Here is a 22,314-nt window from a genome sequence, read left to right as displayed (position 1 = left end):
CTGATTTATGATAAAAACCCTCCAGAAAGTAGGCATAGAGGGAACTTACCTCAACATAATAAAGGCCATATATGACAAACCCACAGCCAACATCGTTCTCAATGGTGAAAAATTGAAACCATTTCAACTAAGATCAGGAACAAGACAAGGTTGCCCACTCTCACCACTATTACTCAACATAGTTTTGTAAGTTTTAGCCACAGCAATCAGAAAAGAAAAAGAAATAAAAGGAATCCAAATCGGAAAAGAAGTAAAACTGTCACTGTTTGCAGATGACATGATACTATACATAGACAATCCTACAGACGCTACCAGAAAACTACTAGAGCTAATCAATGAATTTGGCAAAGTAGCAGCATACAAAATTAATGCACAGAAATCTCTTGCATTCTTATAAACTAATGCTGAAAAATCTGAAAAAAGAATTTAAGGAAACACTCCCATTTATCATTGCAACAAAAAGAATAAAATTCCTAGGAATAAACCTACCTAAGGAGACAAAACACCTGTATGCAGAAAACTATAAGACACTGATGAAAGAAATTAAAGATGATACATACAGATGGAGAGATATACCATGTTCTTGGATTGGAAGAATCAACATTGTGAAAATGACTATACTACCCAAAGCAATCTACAGATTCAATGCAATCCCTATCAAACTACCAGTGGCATTTTCCACAGAACTAGAACAAAAAATTTCACAATTTGTATGGAAACACAAAAGACCCCAAATAGCCAAAGCAATCTAGAGACAGAAAAACGGAGCTGGAGGAATCAGGCTCCTGGACTTCAGACTCTACTACAAAGCTACAGTAATCAAGACAGTATGGTACTGGCACAAAAACAGAAATATAGATCAATGGAACAGGATAGAAAGCCCAGAGATAAACCCACGCACATATGGTCACCTTATCTTTGAGAAAGGAGGCAAGAATATACAGTGGAGAAAAGACAGCCTCTTCAATAAGTGGTGCTGGGAAAACAGGACAGCTACATGTAAAAGAATGAAATTAGAACACTCCCTAACACCATACACAAAAATAAACTCAAAATTGATTAAAGACCTAAATTGAAGCCCAGACACTATCAAACTCTTAGAGGAAAACATAGGCAGAGCACTCTATGACATAAATCACAGCAAGATCCTTTTTAACCCACCTCCTAGAGAAAGGGAAATAAAAACAAAAGTAAACAAATGGGACCTAATGAAACGTAAAAGCTTTTGCACAGCAAAGGAAACCATAAACAAGATGAAAAGACAACACTCAGAGCGAGAGAAAATATTTGCAAATGAACCAACTGACAAAGGATTACTCTCCAAAATATACAAGCAGCTCATGAAGCTCAATGTCAAAAAAACAAACAACCCAATCCAAAAATGGACAGAAGACCTAAATAGACATCTCTCCCCAGAAGATATACAGATTGGCAACAAACACATGAAAGGATGCTCAACATCACTAATCATTAGAGAAATGAAAATCAAAACTACAATGAGGTATCACCTCACACCAGTTAGAATGACCATCATCAAAAAGTCTACAAACAATAAATGCTGGAGAGGGTGCGGAGAAAAGGGAACCCTCTTGCACTCTTGGTGGGAATGTAAATTGATACAGCCACTATGGAGAACAGTATGGAGGTTCCTTAAAAAACTAAAAATAGAACTACCATATGACCCAGCAATCTCACTACTGGGCATACACCCGGAGAAAACCATAATTCCAAAAGGGTCATGTACCACAATGTTCATTGCAGCACTATTTACAATAGCCGGTACATGGAAGCAACCTAAGTGTCCATCAACAGATGAATGGATAAAGAAGATGCAGCACATATATACAATGGAATATTACTCAGCCATAAAAAGAGATGAAATTGAGTTATTTGTAGTGAGGTGGATGGACCTAGAGTCTGTCATACAGAGTGAAGTAAGTCAGAAAGAAAAGAACAAATACCGTATGCTAACACATATATATATGGAATCTAAAACAAAACAAAACAAAACAAAAAACTGGTTCTGATGAACCTAGGGGCAGGACAGGAATAAAGACGCAGACATAGAGAATGGACTTGAGGACACGGGGAAGGGGAAGGGGAAGCTGGGACGAAGTGAGAGAATGGCATGGACATATATACACTACCAAATGTAAAATAGATAGCTAGTGGGAAGCAGCCGCATAGCACAGGGAGATCAGCTTTGTGACCACCTAGAGGGGTAGGATAGGGAGGGTGGGAGGCAGACGCAAGAGGGAGAGGATATGTGGATCTATGTATACATATAGCTGATTCACTTTGTTATACAGCAGAAACTAACACACCATGTAAAGCAATTATACTCCAATAAAGATGTTAAAAAAACCAAAAACCTTATACAGGAAGGGGCCTTACATCCCTTAATGCAGTGGTTCCCCAAATCTAAACTGCATATAAGTGCCAAGCTGGCTGCATCCCAGCTCCCAGTTTTTAAATAGATTTCCAGGTCCTACCCTAGAGATTCTGATGCAAGGTATCTGGGGAGGGGCCCAAGAATCTAGTAGACCATATACTTTCTGAAACTCCCCACAGGTTCTTATGTGCAACTGGGTTGAAAAACACCCTCAGATCCCCCTCCCCACCCCCTGCTGAGACTGATTTCATTAGCCCCAGTGTTGGTGAAAATGGTTGCCAGGGCTCTAGAAATCATAATTTCTGATGGAAGGATGTAATCTCTCTTAGGAATATTCGGTCAGAAAAAGAAATCACTGCTAACATCCAGCCCTCTCATTTTACAAATGAGATTTTTGCCCTAAAACCTATTTCTCCCCCACTCCTCCAACCTGCCTTCCTCTTATCTGTAAATGGTAACAAACCCACCCATTAGTAAAAAAAAAAAAGAAAAAAAAAAAAGTCAGCAACTTGGGAATCATCCTTAATTGTCATCTCCACAGTAAGCCTTCCTTGACTCATCCCATACTTTTGACTATGAGTAGCAGAAAACACAACTCAACTCACATAAACTGAAAAAGTCTGCATGTAGGTGGTAATCTGGATTGTTCCTATCAGAGTTTAGTTTTTCTCCAGATTTCCCTCCTCTGTTTCACCATCACTCTGGCAGTGAAATAACAATAACAGTTCCAGGCTTTAAATCTACACACAACAACCAAGGAGGAAACAACAACCAAGTCTCCTTTCTCAGGAGCCCCAAGAAAATTTCTCTCATCTTGCACTGGCATAAACGGATACATTCCCTGGGACTACTGGGTCTCCAGGTACAAACTTATAAAACGGACTTGGTGCAGGAACCCTGGACAAATCAATGGCATTTCCCACTTTCGAGCAGGGGATGGGGCCGACCTTTTGTAGCATATGGGCTGAGTGGCAGAGGGAGAGATAAATGAAGAAAATTTTAAGGTTTTATTAGGAAAAGAGAGCTGGAGAATCTACTACACAACCCAGTCAGAAGTTTCCTCCTTTTATTCCCTCACAGCACCACGTTCTTTTCCCTCATAGCCCCTATCATCTTTGAAATTGGACACTTGTGGACATGTAGCTAACATTTACCGAATACTTTGAGACGGCAGTGTTCTAAATGCCTTACATAAATGGACTCACTTAACCTTCATAATAATGCTACCATCCCCATATTACAGATGAGGAGACCAAGGTACAAAGAGATGCAGGAACTTCCCCAGGGCATGGAGCCCACAGCGGTAGAGCTTTGAGTCTCAGTGATCAGACTTCAGAGCCCAGGCACTCAACTACTACAATATGCTATTCTTTTTACTCACTTTTGTCTCACTCCTCCACAAAACTCTAAGATACATGAAGCAGGGAATGTTTTTGTTTTATACATATCAGTCTCCAATGGAGTGCCAGGCACACAGGAAGCATTCAGTTCCCCTGATAACTGAACAAATGAATAGATGGTTGAAAGAATGAGTGAACAAATGAGGTAATGAACAAAGGAACAAATTGTAAAACCATGACCCAGATTAACAGAGCATTTGTGTTACATGTTTAATTATGGAAGAGTGGGGTCCAGAGCTTCAATTTCCTGTGTCCAGTCCAACTTCTCTAGTTGAAGGTCTGTTATCTCTGTTCCACATGGTCACACCTGCAGAGTCAATAGTCTTTTCTTCTTTGCAAAGCTACCAACCAGCAAATGAAAACTCCAGCAGGAGACAGTCACTTCTTTTGAGATAGATTAACATGTGAACATGTCCAAAATAGAGAATGATTTGAGTAAAGGATGGGCTTTTCCCTCATTTAGCCTATGTGCATTAGACAAACACTTTGTTCATTAAGAGTAAGAACCAAAAACTGAAAACATATACAAAGCCCTTTGTAGTATCAGGTACTGAGGGAATTTAAACATTTTTTTAAATCAACAATTTTAATAAACCAATCAAAGTCTCCACCTGATTTATAGAGATCTGAGTATCTGCAGACCATTTGTTGTAATTTTCTTTCATGGTGACAGTCTGACTTTTAAAAATAAATCATCTGGAAAATGTAAACAGCTAAGAAAAAATTATGGGACATACATATGTCGGTTCCCACTGTCAATGTTCAGAATTAACTCCACTCTCAGCAGAAAAATCATAGCCTAATCACAGCAAACAACGTCTCCAGAGAAACTACTAATTGGTACAATCACATTCACACAAAAGCTATTAACCTGCCTGGTTCCTAAGTAAACAGGGGTAATGTGAACTGGGTAAAGTAAATCCACTGCTGACAGACATCAACTTTCACGCTCAGTATGTATATTACAGCCTGTCCTTCTACAGAATGACTTGTGAGTTTACCCTCCACTCCAGGAGCAAAAGAAAACAACCTACTAAATAGGCAAACCCGCTATTAAACTACTTATATGTTTGCCTTTTGCCTTAATAAGCAGCTATATGTTTGGTCTTGAAAAATGCACCATCAGCAATATTTATGTCTTCAAGCCAAGCTTACTAATGGAAAGCTGGTTTTCAAAGATCATTTCCATCATTAAAAAAAGGGAGATGACGAACCAGAAATGCTCATTTAGTAAACACACTGCTCTATCAACGGAGCAAAAGGGTCTCCTACCCCATGCAAGGGACCACACGTTGAAGAAAATGTGGAGATGCTCATGGATGGACAAATTATGCCTGAAGGCAATGAGGGAATGAGGAGAAAATGCCCTTTTTGAGGATGAGAAGAAGAGACAGAGGGCCTGTATTTATAAAAGTAAATGACTGTGGCACTTTTTACTTTTTCCTAGAAAAATAAGGTTATCATTCCTTGTGTTGTTTATTCTTTAAAGTCGAACCCCAACCCATGGGGTTACTGCCGAGCATGAATACTACCCTTATGTGTGTCTTGGTACACATCCCACTGGCCACTGAAAACTATAATCCAACCTATCAACTGCTCTAATTATAAACATTAGATAAAAAGAACACAAGGGGAATAAAAAAATATATACTCTGTCACAAGGACATGCTGTTTAAGCAAACAAAGAAATCCAGAATACGAACCGTACATCTTAATATTGGTCAACAGTTCACCGTGGACATTGGCCATAGTTTTTTTTCTTTCCCATCCCTGGTCTCACCCTGGTGGATCTCCTCTCCATTTATTCATTTCCCTTTTTGATTTAAAAAAATTTTTGAGACACCTCTTAGGCACTTCCAGTAAGGTTTAAAAATCAGTGCCTAAGAAAATGGTCCGTTGTAGATTTGGGAGTAAAAACTTACAGACGCCAATCGAAGTATTTTGAAACTAAACAGCCTTCCAAATGAGATTGTATTTCCACAGAGAAGCCTAAATAACAACTGAACTGAAACTAAAAAATATCCAATTCTTGCAAGGATGTACTTACAACGCCACTCTTGCTGATCATCTTCCAGATGCGTGAATGCTTGATTCACATTATTCAAAGAAAAGGCCATGGAAACGCCTATTCTCATGTTGGCAGCTTCACTAAACTTCCTGTGTTTTGATAGGGGAGGGAAAAGTCCATCTCAAATTAGTCTACAAAATTTTTTTCATAAACTACACAATTTCCTTATTAAAGAAAAGTCTGCCTTATAACCCCATTTAATATTGTAAGCTGGCTTCCCTGGTGGCGCAGTGGTTGAGAATCTGCCCGCCAATGCAGGGGACACGGGTTCGAGCCCTGGTCTGGGAAGAGCCCACATGCTGCGGAGCAGCTGGGCCCGTGAGCCACAATTACTGAGCCTGCACGTCTGGAGCCTGTGCTCCGCAACAAGAGAGGCCGCGATAGTGAGAGGCCCGAGCACCGCGATTAAGAGTGGCCCCCGCTTGCCACAACTAGAGAAAGCCCTTGCACAGAAACGAAGACCCAACACAGCCATAAAAATAAACTAATTAATTAATTAATTTAAAAAATATATATATATTGCAAGCAGTATGATGTCTCTACAATTATAAACATTCATAACAAAAAATATTGTGCAACCAATACAATAAACACTTATTAAAGTTAATGAAAGGCAACAAACAAGTATGAGAGCATATGCATATCGCTGCCAATAGACTTTAAGTTCTCACCAGTGGATTTAAATTCCTTGAGGGCAGGGACCAACTCCTACTCACTCAATTTGTTGGAATGGACCTTTACTATAGAACTAGGTCTGGGGCGTACCACCGTGAACAGACAAGATTGCTCTCCCTTTAGAACTTACATTCTAGAAGTGGTGACAGTACCCACAAAAAGTGTTTTAAAAATTAATTTTCAATGTGTAAGTGCCAAAAGGAAAATAAATAAAAGGCTGAAATAGAAGTGAAAAATTGGGATACTTACCGACTTTATGAGATAGAGGGTCACTGGAGGCCAATCTAAGGAAGTGACATTTGTGAGTTAAGCAAAGAACTGAAACCTGAGGAAAAAAAACTAATCTAGCAAGGAATGGGAACCACACATGCAAAGACTTTGAAGTGATCTGACTTGGGCTTGGTTAAGGATGGCTGAAACATAGGGAGCATGCTGGAGAGGGGCAGTCTAAGAGAAGACTGGAGAGACAAAGGGAGCGGAGTCGAGCAGAGTCATGTGAGAAGGAATCTGCGTTATTACTCTGAGAGCAAAGGGAACCTGCTCTGGTTTGTGCTTTATAAGCACGACTCCTACTGCTCCACTGAAGAAGGGATTGATAGGAGAGCAAGAGTAGAGCAGGGAGAATAGTTGAGAGGAGTCTAAGAGTCCCAAAAAGACATGATGGGAGTTAGACCCAGGTGGTGGCAGTGGTCATGGAGAGACATGGACATATTAAAAACTAAGTTTTGAAGGCAGAATCAACATGATGACTTCCTTCAAGGGCTGTAACTGGGAAGTGAAAAGCAGGACTCAAATATAATTCCTGGGTTATAAGCATCAGCAACTACATATTCAAGTGCAGATGTCAAGTAAGCATTTAGATGCTGAAAGAAGCTGGTGCTCAGAGGAGAGGGCTGAGCTATAGAGATAAGTGTGGGAACCATTAGCAAAAATTTACGAAGTGGCTTTTACAAAGTGCATGAGGTTTGGAAATCCAGATCTGCTGTTACTTGCTGGCTTGTGTCTTTGTAGGAAAATTACTGACTTAGTTTTCTCACCTATAAAATGGGGATAAAAAACACCTGTTTTTAACAGGCTTGTCTAGAGCAGGGGTCAGCAATCATTTTCTATAAAAGGCCAGATAAGAAAGATTTGGGGCTTGGTGACCATAGGGTCTCTGTCAAAAATACTCAGTACTGTCATTGCAGCATGAAAGCAGCCATAGATAATAAGTAAACAGATGAGTGGGGTTGTGTTCAAATAAAACTGTATTTACAAAAATAAAGGGCAGAGTTTGCCAACCCCTGGTCTAAAGCAGTGGTTATCAAAGTGTGGTCTTGGACCAGTAGCACCAGTATCACCTGGGAATTGTTAGAAATGCAAATTCTGGACCTCACCCCAGACTAAGTGAATCAGAAACTCTGGCGTGGGGATCCAGCAATCAGTATGAAAACAAACCCTACAGGTGATGCATGTTAAAGTCTGAGACCCTCTGGTCAAGAACATTAATAAATATATACTGCTTAGAGGTATTATTATTATTAATACATATCTATTATTGTTTTAACCTGGCTCCTAGAAGTTTAGAGTATAATTTCTAAAGGTAGAATCAAATGCTAGATAATTGTGGTGGATCAAGTAAAACAGAGATAACAAACTCTGTTAAACTACAAGGTGGACTTTAGTTGAGAAATTAAAGATTGTTTTTATATACTCTTTATTTCAAAGAACTCCTATACTTTCTCATATATTAAGATAGATTTAATTTAGTCATGTTCACACTTCTCTTATTAAAACGAACAATATAATTTCAAATATATATCTTCAACCTAACTTCCAATAGAAAGAAAGGTTAACACCAATTAACTTCCAGACCCCGAATGGCATTTTAGCTATGGGTTAGTAGTCCACTGCTATAACTAACACACTTAGAACATAGAACAAGCAAATTTATCAAATGCCAGGTAATATTTTAACAGAAAAATTTGACCATTTGAATTTAGGATCAATGGGGGAAGTTAAAATATAAAGGGCTGTCAAGAAACTAAATATAATATCACCCACTTTCATATTGCTTTACTAGTACTATTAGAAACTAGGCAGAAATCTGGTTTCCTAGATCCAGCCTATTGAACCTTCCTCAAATTAGATAAAAGAATTATGGATGAATATAGAGGGCTCGTGCCTACTACCTACTACCACTAGGCTATATTCATGACAACTGGCCTTAGCAAAATTCCATATGAAAACTGAAATAAAATCAGTAAACAACGGTTAACAGCTTTGGAGGGCACCAAAAGGAAGGGGGAAGGACCGGACAACAGATCTTTCCTCAGAAGAAGGGAGACCAGCTTCCAAAACTGAAAAGATATTCAATCAAGCAGGCAGTGCACAATATTAAAAGAGTCAAAGAGTAGACATTGGGTGGTCTTCAAAGTGAACAACAGGATCAGGCAGATACAACACAGAGTAACGGGGTATCCCACCAGGTATAAAGTACATGTCACTAGAAATCTAAGGAGAGGAAATATTTGTAGAACCAAGCGAGAAGGCCATCAGTTTAACTTCAGGTAAACTCAGAAAAATCTCTCAAGCTGCCTAGCTAATGAGAATTAAATGGCTGAAACCAGAGCAAGAGGTGAACTGAAAAAGCTGGGAGCTGTCTGGGGCCAGAAAACAGATTTGATTATTTGTTTGTAAAAGCTTAAGCCATAAATGTATTTGTCCACATTGTCTAACCTATTACTGAAAATGTATATGAAGATACAATTGTGAGATGCAAAATACTACTTGATTTGCTCAACCAGAAGCACTGACTTGCAACCTGAAACTGATCATAAACTACTCACAAGTTATATAATACTGATAGTACAAAGTTCCACAGTTGTAAATTTGAGAATTTTCGAAATTCCTATAAAAATTCACAACAGTGCCAAAGTTAAGACTATCCAACTAGTTAAGGGCATCCGCAAAATAAAAGAACTGAAGCAGCAAATTTAGGCTTCTATATTTAACCAGGAAGATCCCATTACTTGGAGATCCTCTTTCGAACCCAACCTCTTACAAGAAATGAAACTTGAAAAGGATCGGTAACTTGAAAAAGAATAACTCCGTATCTTTTTCATAGGGCTGCAAAAACCTGTGTTAAGATTATCTGAAATTAAACCAACCAAAATTTTAATCTCATATTTTTTCCCTTTCTGTCATAGGATCATAGATGACTGGAATCATATTAAATAACACCTGAAAGTTTAAGCCAGGAGTTTTCCAAACTTACAGTTGCTCAGAATCCTTTTAAAGGTAAATTAAGGTGTTAACATAATTATTTTACTGTTACTTTATTTAAATACGTTCACAAAAATCTAGCTGTAAACTTTAGATGCTTATAGCTCTAGCTTTTAAAAAGCTTTTTTTTTTTTTTTTTTTTTGGAGCAAATTATAACCACTTTATTCAGAAAGTCAAGAGTCTGAGAAGATGATGGACTAGTGTCCTAGAGAACCATCTTACCGGGGTCTGCGTGCTAGTTCATTCCACAGAACAAAGAAAGGGGGAGGTGAGGAGGTAAAATCTAAAAAGCTTTAAAACCAAAACCAATTTACAAAATACCCACAAACACAAGCATAAAACTAGTAACAATTATACTAACAAGCTAAATTCAATGGGATGAAAGGAAAGATGTTATTTTTCAAAGCACATGCCTACAGCACTGAATGTGCTACAGCACAGGTTCAGCATGCTAATGTTACTGTGGACCCCAAGATTGCATTTTTATGAACCATTTTTCTCTACTTGAACTCTTACAAAACCATACATCAGCCCATTAGGTCACTGGGCTTTATCTAACCTTAAAATTTACATATTCTTTTCCCTTTAACCCAAGGTAATTAAAATAGCACAACTTGGTGCCAATATTTCTTGCTTTATTGTATGTTTTATAATGATGGTAAGATGCATTATTTTTATAGTATAATTTTACACTTTATATTATATAATTATATACTTTTATATTATAATACAGTTTATAATTTATACTTTGTACTTTGTTATACTTTACAATATTTGTATCCTTTACGAGTCAATAAAATATATTCAAATGCATGGTTGTACCTGTTCTTAAATACATACCCTAAAGATTTTTTATTCTAAAGTAGTTATAAAGGCTGCAAACAGACTCTCATAGTTTACTTCCCTGCCACTCCTAAGGACACTACATAAAAGATACACCAGAATTCAGCTACACCAGCCTAACAAATCATACCGACGTTTTACTTTCCATTAAAACAAAAATACACACTGGCAAAACTATATCCAAGCATGCATTCAGCATTTCATTATTATTTTACAAATTTAATGAGCATATTTAACTGTGGAGATTTTTGATATAAAAGGGGGGGAAAGTGGACAAATACTGCATGATCTCACTTATATACAGAATCTAAAAAGTCAAACTCATAAATGCAGAGTAGAATAGTGTTTGCCAGGGGATGAGGGATGGGAGACATGGGGAGATGTTGGTCGAAGGGTACCAACTTTCAGTTATGCAGGATGAGAAAGTTTTGAAGATCTAATGTACAGAGAGCATGGTGACCATAGTTAATCATACTATATTGTATACCTGAAATTTGCTAAAAGAGTAGATCTTAAGTTTTCTCACCACACACACACAGGCAAAACGATAACCATGTGAGTTGATGGATATGTTAATTAGCTTGATTGTGGTAACCCTTTCATTTGATACGTATATCAAAACACCACATTGTAGCTTTAAATATATACAATTTTTGCTTGTTAATTATACCTCAATAAAACTGGAAAACAAAATAAAACAACTATCTTAAAAAAAGAATGGGAAAAAGTGATAGCATAAAACTTCATAAGACTAACAACTAAAGGCTAATTTTTCAACAATTGCATTCCAGAGCAGCAGATAAGAGAACTATCTACCCAGACTGCAATCAGCTTCTATCATTACAAGGCTTGTATCCTTGGGGAAATATTTAACCTTTCTTTACCTCAGTTTTCTCATCTGTAAATGTGTCAGAATCACCTGGTCGGCTTGTTAGAGCAGACTGGTGGACCCCAGCCTCAGTTTTTGATGATGTCAAGTTCACTGATGATGTTCAGTAGTTATGGCTCACAGGCTCTAGAGCTCAGGCTCAGTAGTGGTGGTACAGGGGCTTAGTTGCTCCGCGGAATGTGGGATCTTCCTAGACCAGGGCTCGAACCCGTGTCTCCTGCATTGGCAGGCAGATTCTTAACCACTATGCCACCAGGGAAGCCCAACATTAGAATATATTCCCTAAAAATTGTTTATTCCATCTGCAGAACTTAAAACTTTGGCTTGAAAGGTAAAGTTTTCATTCAACATATGGCTAGTCTTATCACGCCTGGCAGAATAATGTCTATCTAGAGAAGAAGATATGCAAAGCTATTAAGCTAGAAAATGACGAGTTTCTTAAAAATCTTCTGTAGTCACATATTACTCCTCCTCACACTCACCCTAAACTTTCAAGCCTGAAAACGACTACAAAAATAACCAGGGGAACAGAAGTGGTCATATACCCAACCAGATGAACAAAATCACTGAGGGCAGTGGTTCTCAAACTGTGGTCCCCAGGCCAGTAGTCTGGACATCATCAGGGAACTTGACATCATCAAAAACTGAGGGTGGGGTCCACCAGTCTGCTCTAACAAGCCGACCAGGTGATTCTGACACACACTCAAGTTTGAGAACCTCTGGCTTACGATAAACGAGCCCTGATACTGAACAACCACATCTTCATTATAACATTCCCTTCACAGGTGGGAGGCTCTGGGCATACATTTTTACCTTTCCCCCAGATATTGTAGTCAAGATTCTACCACAGAGCCAGGGCAAATTAATCCACCTCAAATCAGAAGGGGAGAGAGGGGCTTCCCTGGTGGCGCAGTGGTTAAGAACCCGCTTGCCAATGCAGGGGACACAGGTTCGAGCCCTGGTCTGGGAAGATCCCACAAGCCGCGGAGCAACTAAGCCCGTGCGCCATAACTACTGAGCCTGCACTCTCGAGCCCGCGAGCCACAACTACTGAAACCCGCGTGCCTAGAGCCCGTGCTCCGCAACAAGAGAAGCCACCGCAATGAGAAGCCCCCACACCGCAATGAAGAGTAGCCCCTGCTCGCAGCAACTAGAGAAAGCCCGCATACAGCAACAAAGACCCAACGCAGCCAAATATAAAAAAAAAAAAAAATGGCTACAGCAAACATGAGGAGAGATCTACGCAGAATAGCACAAAGTACTCAGAAAGCAAACAGAGAAGTGTGAACATTTCCAGATTTCTATTTCTCTGGTTTCCTTGCTAGCATACTCCCAGAGCCACCGACTCTTAACTCTGAGGAAGAACTGAAAATGACCTTTTTGAAGTATATCACTGAAAATTAAGTTGAAAATTAGTTACCTGAGTAAAGCTCAGAAAATACTAAATATTTTAAGAGAAACAAAAAAAAAAACACACAGACTTAGAGAACTTACTTCTGAAAAAAACTGGTGTCAAGTTCATTTTTTAATTTTAAGAACACAATTTGTAAAATCTCTTTGAAAGTACATTCTTTCGAGCTTCAAGAAATATATACATAAACAAAATCAATGAAAATTATAGCAATCATGTTCTTGTCTTTTATAGGACTACTCATTCTATAATTATGAAGTACATGCTGTTGTCTAATGGAAATGGTAACACCTTCATTCTCTAACAATAGTTATAAACACTAACAATTCTTGTTTTTTAATATGATAAGAATATATATAACATAAAACAAGTTCTGCTTTTTAATGGGGAAATGGAGATAATGCCATATATATATATACACATAGCCTCTTTCTGAACGTAGGTAAAGGTAAGTAATTTGAGGAACATTAGTGACCTTCCCAAGATGTTAGGTAGAGAATCAGATATTCTTGGTTCTCCAACCAGTTTGAAGTCTACAACTCAATTTATGCCAGTGTGATTTGTTTTTTAAGTTATGTACAGTTAAGCACTTTTACTAGTTCAAATATCCAACTTTGGCTGAAATGTGCTAAGTCTGACATTCCTCCTATGCAAGACTACACATCTTGAATAAATGGGAACCAATCTGTACTGGCATATATTCCATCTGAAACTGGTTCGTTTGCTCCCAACCCATACCCCTCCTTGCACCTGGCAGAAGTAGCTCTGCATCAGACCGTTCTGGCTGAGCACTGCTTCAGGCTGACTCAGGTTGAGCATCCTTAGGTTGACTCTGACCCGGAAGGTGTGGAGCCACAGGGCACATCACTATGGCAACTCCCCACAACAGATCCAAGCTACTCGCGCAGTGCTTCCGTCTCTGAGGTCACATGTAGATCCACCCACCCCCCCCCAAAAAAAAAATGTGTGAGTAGATATGCTGCAAGACATTATCGTTTTATATACAGAAACCACAATCCTCCATCTCGGTGGCTTGGCAGAAACACAAACTTTGCCAATTATCTATGGTCACCCATGTCCCTGTTTGCCCTAAACAGTCCAGCTTTATACTTGTTATGCTTGTGTCATTTTAATGATGCCCCCTTTCTTAATAAAAATTGTCCTGGATTAAACAATAAATTATATGGTCATCCTACAGACAGGCCTATTTCAGAAAAGGGACAGGCATGACAGACAAAGCAGAGGCAAGTTTACTTGGGGATGTTTTCAGGCCTTTCTGCTCCAGGCTACCTTCCATATTTTGTTCAGTGACTGTAGAAAATACTTAGGAGACTTAACAATAATCTTAAAGTCCAACTAAAAAATTCTCTACTTCAAATGTAGAACTCAGCAGCAAAGCAAACAGCAGGTCTTCTTCCTTCTCATTTCAAAGGTGGTCAGAACAATCAAAGGTGCTCAGAGGTTCTACTCTATATTAGCATACTGCTGGATGGTAATAATGTGATGAATTCATCCCTCTAACAAGTTCAACTGCAGAATCATCACTTCTGGGAGTTTTACTTATAAATTTTTCCCCCCAAATTACCCTAACTCTCCCCACTATTTCAACAGGAAATGTGACAAACAGCACTCAGTATCTAATGACTGCACTTGTCCACTCAACAAATATTTATGCCCAAGATCAAACGTGGCAGCCCTTAGATCTCTGAAGCCAACCTTCAGATGTGTTTTGTTTAGCCCAGATAGGATTCTTATATGTTTAAAATATTTGCTGATACTTTAAAATGTGGACTCATACATAAAAATCTAGATTTCCATCTTCTCTTGAGAAATCCGAAGCTCCGGCAACACTGGGCTTATATTCTGATAATGTAATTTCCAGTTGGAGCTGAGCAGCAGCTTGAGAAAGGACCTCTCTATCTAGTCCTCTATGGCCCTCACTCAACCTTCTTCCTCGCAGTTTGAGTTTGTAACCCCTGATTTATAGCTGGAGATAATCCTTAGGTAGACAACATCTGGCCTTTCAAATTAATGATCCTCTGCCAGGGGCTCTCTAGGTTTGGAGCAAATAGGAATCTATATCTTTAGATCAAAGACTCAACTGGGAAATGGCAATAAACAGGAAAAGTTTGTTTTTTCTTTTATCAAAAAGCCATATGGCTTCCACTGCTCCTACAGGACCAAAGGGGGGAAATAAGCCTAAGCATGTTATTATTTGTAAAGAGCACATCCAGCCTCTAATATCTAAATACAAAATGAAGGTAAATAAAATGGGATATTTTAATTGACCTTCCAATGAGTCCAGGGAGGACTGAACAGCCACTGTTGAGAATTTAAGGTGCCATAACCCATAAACAAACTTTGACCATCAATGAAATTAGCAATGATGTGTCATGCGTCAGATCTGAAGAAAATAACCACCAAGAATCAAAAAACATTCCTTAAAGTCCTGGAAAAATGCAACCACTTCCACCTTACTGACAGAACCCAAAAATCTTAATACAATAAAGATGTTGATAACGTTCAGAATAAAGAACATGCTGCACTCCAATTTCAACCTAGGTGAAAGCTAAAAATAAATTTTTAACAAATAAGCATAAAATGAAATTCATTTTAATCATGGTTAGAATCCTGAGATCATCTGTGATAAGGTATTTTACCATAACATAACAGCGGTAACATAAACTAAAATATTGGGAGTTCTGAGCCCTTAGGATATTAAACTAGTTTACAAAGTAACCGATGGAATCCAAGACAATGAGCTTTATTTTCTTCAGCTCAGCTACAGGTCTTTTTGTGAAAAACTATTGGACAGTCTTTCAATTACAGATACTGGAATATATGAATTTTCAAAACTGAAAGCCTTATTTATAGGAAGTTTTTCTCATCTGACTATTAACTTCCCAGCTGCTAAAGAAACCCGCCACACAGTACAACTGAGACTTCATTTATTTATATTTAGACAACACTATTTTCCCAAATAATCTAAAGTACTTTGCCCAAACATTCAGTAACTATTATAAATAACAGCATCTGGGGGGCTTTTGATATGGTAAACTCCTTACACATTTTTTAAAAAGGGGGAGGTGCTGTTTTTCAAGACACAATCACTGTAGTAAAGATTGTTTAGATACCTCTCTCAAGACGGAAAAGGACTGTGTCCGTTTTTTTTAAGGAAGTAAAAACACACTGTTTGGTAACAGGCACCTCGATTTGGTAAACTCTGGAGAAATATTAGAAAAGAGATGTTCACCTCGTCTACAACACTGATTTTTAAATCACCCAGGTAGGTACTGATTCTGTCTCCAATTAGTGTGGAAAAAAATGCAAAAAAAAGAAAAAAAAGTCTTCTTTCCACTCAAAATCTAAAGGCAGATTCGTGTTTTGCTGACAATCGGACAACGTCTAGTAACTTCTCTCTAAACCGGGCTCCGAAACAGCTTTCCAGACCCAAGACCTGCAGGTGCTGCTGTGACTAGGATGCGACTGTCCAAAGGGGCCAAGGTGCAGGACTCGACCAAGACCGAGAGTGTGTGCGGGGGCCTCTAGGAACCCAACCCTCTCCCGCTTTCCCTCTTAAACACACACGTGCACGCACGCACACACTCGGCCAAGGCCGGGCATGCCATCTCCAGTCACACCCCAAGACATCGAGATCCTCCCGGGACGCGCACTGCTCCCGCATTCTCCTAGGGCGCACCAGCTCCTCCACCGTCCCGAGACCACTCTCCGCCTCCCTCCCTCTTCCTTGGCCCTGCGGGGAAGGAACCGCCGCCAGAAGCAAGCTCCGGACTCGGGGTCCGAGAAGCGGGACCAGCCTGCGCTCAAGCGCGCCACGTGGAAGGCGCGCGCCAGCAGCTGGACCGGAGTCGGTCTTTAACGTGGGGTCCCAGCGCGCCTGCAGCCCTGCCACTCCTCCCGGGTGTGATGGGCCCTCCCCCGTGCCTCCGAGCCGCGGTCTTGCCTGATTGGGGTCTGTGGCGCGGAAAACGTGGCAGGCCATCTGCGACTCCGGGTCGTCTGGCTGCGCCTTGATCAGGTAAGCAAAGTAGGTGAGGTCGTGGCTGTTGTGGATGAAGCGCGAGATGTGCTGCGCCTTGTGCTCGAAGATGAACACTGCCGGGTTGGGCTGCGCGGCCGTAGGGCCAAAGCCCCCAGCGGCACCGGCGCCCGGCGCGGGCACGCAGCGCAGGAAGGGCGCGCTGAGCACCAGCAGCACCTCGCGGGGCGCCGGCGCCCCGCAGCCGCCCGCCTCGGGCTTCTGGCTGCGCCGGCGGATCTCGGCCATGAGCCAGGGCAGCATGGGCAGCGTGGTCCTGCGGTCCAGGCACGACCCTCCCACGTACCACAGCCGGAACCTCTTGTCGCCCGGCTTCCCCTGGCCAGGCTGCGCAGGGGCGCCCGGCTCGGGCTCCAGGGGGTGCGGGAACGGTTCATCCTGAATGCAGCTGGGGGGCTCCATAACTCGCGCCTCCCGAGGGCACGGAGGCGGCCGGATCGGCGCGTCGCGCCCCCAGTTCTCGCGTTGAAGGCGCCGCCGAAACTGTGCCAACAGCTGCGCTGGGCCCCTGCGCCCGCCTCGGCGCGACCCCGAACTCCGCGCTTTAGTGGCCCTGCCCCATGCGGCACTTCGGGCGCGGCTCCCAGGCTCTGGCGGCGGGCACCCGGGGAGCGCCCGGCAGCAGGACTGGCAGGAGAGGGCGGGTTAAATCGCTATCCTCCTTGCTCCGGCTCGAGCCTGGGGCCGGACTTCCCCCTTCCTCGTCCGCGGCTCCGCTGGGTCAGAGGACAACGCCGAGGGCCCCGCGCCTCCGCCGGTCGCCGCCAGTTCCAGCGCTGCAGAGCCGTTGCGGCCGCCGCGCTCGCCCCGGGCGGGCACTGGGAGGCAGGGCGGGGAATGGGCTGTGGGCCGGAGGGGGTGACTTGGGGCGGAGCTGAATCCTACCACGGTGACCAGCTGTCACCTGGAAGGTCGGGGCTCCCGGGCTTCGGTGCGGTCGGTTCTCGGGGAGGGCCTGCGAGAACTATTTCGATGGAAAATAACAAAAACAAAACGTGGCCTCGCGGGGGCCGCTCCTCCTCCGGTCGCCGCAGCCCAGCTCGCTGCTCCTCCTCCAACTGTTCCCGTCCCTCCCTCGCTTCTTCCTTCCTTCCAGGCTGCTTCTTTAATCGGGCTGCCACCCCGCCTCCCGTCCGGCGGGCGGAGAGTGTTGCCTATAAAAGCTTATCTGTGAAGTCACCTCTTCGCCTCTTTCTCCGGCCGCGATCCCAGACCGCCCCTGCCACCCGCCCCTCGGGCAGCAATACTGCGCCCGGCGCCGGCACTGCCCGGACCAAACTCATCATCTCTCGGGTCACCGAGATCTCCGTCTTCTTCTGGGCGTCTCTGCTGCCCCCTGGAGAGGGGACCACTGTCAATGGGGCGCTGGGATTTTTTTTTTTTTTTTAATTAATCATATTTGCTTGGTTTCAATTCCTTCTAAAGCCTGCATCATAATTTCTGAATCTTATTTCCTAATAATCTCCAAAAAAAATACTCGTGTTTTAAATCACGAAATTACGATGAAATTTCTTTTCCATTTCAAAAGAAATTTATTTGTGATTTTTTATTTACACACATAGGGGCTTTGGTCATCTGAACAAAAAGAAAAAAAATTTTTTAAGGCTTTTTAGGTCTTTGTTTTTCAAGGCAAATGAACACTTGTTACATGTTTGATCTTGACCTCAAATCCTAGTCAGATCTACTGCCCTGGTGACCTAGAAGGGACTATATGGGCCCTGATATGCCTTTTCCTTTCTCCAGGCTTTCAAGGCTCTCGGTAGATTGTCTCTTTGATGCCATACTCTTAAACCTCTGTAATGTGTGAGGATATTACAACAGTAAAGTGTGCTCCATCATTCCCTATTCAAACTGCTTTGTCGTTTAGGGTCAGATAGGTTGTCTAAATAAACGCACCTGACAGGTTATACAATAAACATGAGACAGTATGCCACAAAACATAGCTTTCCTCCTTTGTCTCACAGAGGTATTCAAGTTCCAAAATATGTGCCCAGCGTCTTCCATCTCCAACTCTCTTTTGGTTTTTCCCAGTCTTATCCAAAGCAGTGTCATTCCTACATTGCTTCACCAGCTACATCCAAGTAGTGCCTTCCACTGCACCTCTAAAGTTGGAAGATTCTGACCCCAAGTCTTCACATGGGTGTTCCAAAGTTCCAGAAAACAATCAGGTCACATGATAACACCAAAATACAAGGCCATGCCCAACATTTCAAAAACACTGCAAAGTAACAAAAATAAACTGAAACGAGTTTTGAGTAAGCCTTGTTTCACTTATGAGAGTATTTCTCAAACAAAAGTTATTTTTTAGGAACCAAATACATTTGACAATCTACCCCCATATCAAGGTCACCAACCACTGACCCTAAGGGACACTGTTACATGGGAATAAAAAACATAGAAAAACTAAATAGCGAAAATGACCTGTTTCAGTTTCTTCCAGGTATCAGCCCATCCTTACCAGCGGACCAGAGTCCATCAGCTGTGAAAGCCAACCCTCCTTCAAGACGATTTGCTTTTCTCTATCTGCCAAACCAGCTCCACCATCAAATCTGCCATCTTCCCAATCTCCTTGGCTTTCTCCTCCACCTTCTGGCACAACTCTGGCACTCTCTCATCAGCTTCCCCCCTGGGATGCTGAAGGTGATTCAAGGCTTTCTCCTCCGAGGTCGCCACCTGCATTTCTATTTGCATGATCGTTATTATCCATCTTCCACAACTTGCTCCTGGTCCTCAGGAGCCGCCATATCCTCCCGCATCCCACGGATAACTGGAAGCAGGAACTGCTCCAAATCTTCCTAGGGCCCCAAAACTTCCACTTCCGCCGGTGCTTCTACCTTGTCCCGGTCCCAGGGGCGCATTTTTCCTGCCTCATCTTCAGAACCACACGACCCTCACGCCCTGCCCTGGGACAGCTGATCAGCAGTTACTGCTCGGGTCAAAAGCGACCCACACTCCTTGTCAATAGTATTCCCGAACTACCTTTTTAAAAATATCCCTTTACACCTTTTGCTTCACAACTGCTCTGGGAGGAAACAGCCTCACACGCAAACTGCAGAGCGGCGAACAGAATCACGATAAAGTATTTTTAACTCCAATTTCTCTTTAAAATATAACATGGTATGACAAACATGAATCTTCATAGCTTTTAGTGCAGCCAATACATTTTATTAATTGTATTTACCCAGTTCAGAGCTAGTGTAGAGATTTTGCACCCTTTTATATGTAGTAATATATATTTCCAGGGAACTCAAAAAACATTCTAGGGATAATTTAATCATTCTAATTTTAAAGCAGAAAGAGAAGTATTCTTTTTTTCTTTTTAGCAAATTGGACTTTCATTCTTTTTACTCTTACTAAATTATAATTAAGAGTTAGGTAACAGGTAAACAAAAATAAGTGGGAAAGACACTTAAAGTTCCCAATTTTCTACAAAGGGCTCATAGGAAAAATGAAAACTCTGGTTCCTCTCCCATTCTCTCTCTCTCTCTCTCTCTCTCTCTCTCTCATTTTTTTTTCCTTTAATGGTATTCTCACTTTCTATAAAGCCTTGGGACTATTTTTTATCCTATATGTAATATCACTACAATCAATTCCCATTATTCCTATGCAGAATTTCTGGGTGCACCCTGATGGCTCCCTTATAGATAGAATTTAAGCTCCAAGATAAAGACATTATTAATTGGTTAGATTCACTCATTCGGTTTACTCACACCACCACATTTTTGTGCAAAGTAGAACCATGTCTTCAAAACGCAGTGAAGGGTTTCCCTGGTGGCACAGTGGTTAAGAACCTGCCTGCCAATGTGGGGGAGACAGAGTGGTCTGGGAAGATTCCCACATGCCGTGGAGCAACTAAGCCCGTGCTCCACAACTACTGAGCCCGCGTGCCACAACTACTGAAGCCCCCACGCCTAGAGCTTGTGCTCCGCAACAAGAGAAGACACCGCAATGCGAAGCCCACGCACTGCAACGAAGAGTAGCCCCCAATGGCCGCAACTAGAGAAAACCCTCGTGCAGCAACGAAGACCCAACGCAGCCAAAAATAAATAAATAATTTTTTTTTTTTTAAAGCGGTGAAAAGTTGTCCGAATGTGACTGAAACCTTGTAGAACCTTGCCAGAAACTCTTCTATACAGATCCTATTTCCCTAGGCCACATATCTGAGATCTATAAAAAAGAAAGAAAAGAACAGAGATCTGGGGAAAGCATGGAAGTGTTGTGGGTTCTACCAAATCAACTAGCTTGGGAGCTAGGATTGAATCTGGAGCCCCAGCAGGCCATTTCTTACTGGTGAAAAAAGTGATGCAATAAACATCTACTTACTGACAGAAACACAGAAGAATTGTCTTTTATTACATGACAGCCTAAGTGTGATTGCTTCCTGCTCTGGAACGTCCTTAGCCCTCTCTTTGTAACCTTTTTGTGATGTTTTGCTTACTGTGCATTAATGAGCATTATTATTGTTTACCAGTACCTGATCCTCTCTGCATCCTGACACATGGGAAGGCAGGCACGATCCTAAGACTTGTTTTGGAAGTGAAATGTGACCAGAGGTGACTTGGGTCACGTCTTTGAGTAGAAGCATTTAATTGCTGGTAATCAACGCCCCAGCCCTCTCGTGCTGTCCATCCCCACGCTTCCCCTTCAGTGGTCATTATGGAAACATCAGTATGGAGGTTCCTCGTGATCGAAGCAGTCCAGAATGCTGAGCCAGCTCCTAGAGGACAGCTGTCCTGGAGAACCTCCCAGGCACACAGCACGCTTCTTGTAGTGGGAAATAAACTTTTTTGTTTGTTAAGCCACTGGGATTGTGGACTTGTCTGCTACCTTGTTGTAAATCTATCCTATCCTGTCCGATAAGGTTATTATACTATAGTATATATTGTATCTTATATAACTTGCTTTATTATCATTTAGACATTTGACTTATTGCGTGAATGAACTATATGGTAAGCTATTAGTTTCTTATCGTCATTGTATCACCTGCAGAAGCTTAGAGAATTGCATGCACATAAAAAAGTGTTCAATTACAGTTTGATCACTTGAATTTAGAAAAAGACAAGAGGATGATACAATTTTAAATGTTTGGCAGCTATTACACTGCATATGCAGGTCTATGATGTTTACTAAATGGTGGGGAAATAAATCATCCTCTGACCCCCAACCCTTCCACTCTCAACCCCACTGTTGCCCAAAAAAGGGCCAAAGAATATGCTCATGGAAAGCATTTCTAACAATCTGCAAGAAATATCTCCTGAATAGTCTTGTAGGCACCTCTACTATGATATCCAAAAGTAAACACTTACATTTT

General features: G+C 41.6%; 2 protein-coding genes and 1 long non-coding RNA gene across 6 annotated transcripts in view; 1 reads left to right on the top strand and 2 right to left on the bottom strand.

Moving 5' to 3' along the window:
• COMMD6 (COMM domain containing 6) overlaps positions 1–22,314 on the bottom strand; it is a 131,158-nt gene that overhangs the window by 57,522 nt on the left and 51,322 nt on the right. The window lies entirely within an intron of this gene.
• The window catches only part of TBC1D4 (TBC1 domain family member 4), a 260,140-nt gene that overhangs the window by 201,166 nt on the left and 36,660 nt on the right, over positions 1–22,314 (bottom strand). For 3 of the 4 annotated variants that reach the window (XM_082434776.1, XM_082434778.1, XM_082434777.1), the window contains exon 1: positions 16,908–17,553. The exons of the other annotated variant lie outside the window; for it this stretch is intronic. In XM_082434776.1, the coding sequence (XP_082290902.1) occupies positions 16,908–17,405 (498 nt within the window). In that variant the 5' untranslated portion in view covers positions 17,406–17,553. Of the gene's footprint in view, positions 1–16,907; positions 17,554–22,314 lie in introns of those variants that run through there. 4 annotated transcript variants of the gene reach the window in all.
• On the top strand, positions 1,315–21,335 carry LOC309647497. Its single transcript, XR_014256087.1, has 3 exons — positions 1,315–11,633; positions 11,670–16,982; positions 19,434–21,335. It is a non-coding gene; the product is annotated as an uncharacterized lncRNA (long non-coding RNA).

The sequence above is a fragment of the Balaenoptera physalus genome (genome assembly GCF_965194825.1).
Source record: "Balaenoptera physalus genome assembly, chromosome: 18".
In the NCBI taxonomy this organism is placed as follows: Eukaryota; Metazoa; Chordata; class Mammalia; order Artiodactyla; family Balaenopteridae; genus Balaenoptera; species Balaenoptera physalus.
Note: the sequence above shows the minus strand (reverse complement) of the source record. Positions and strands in the feature narration are given on the sequence as shown.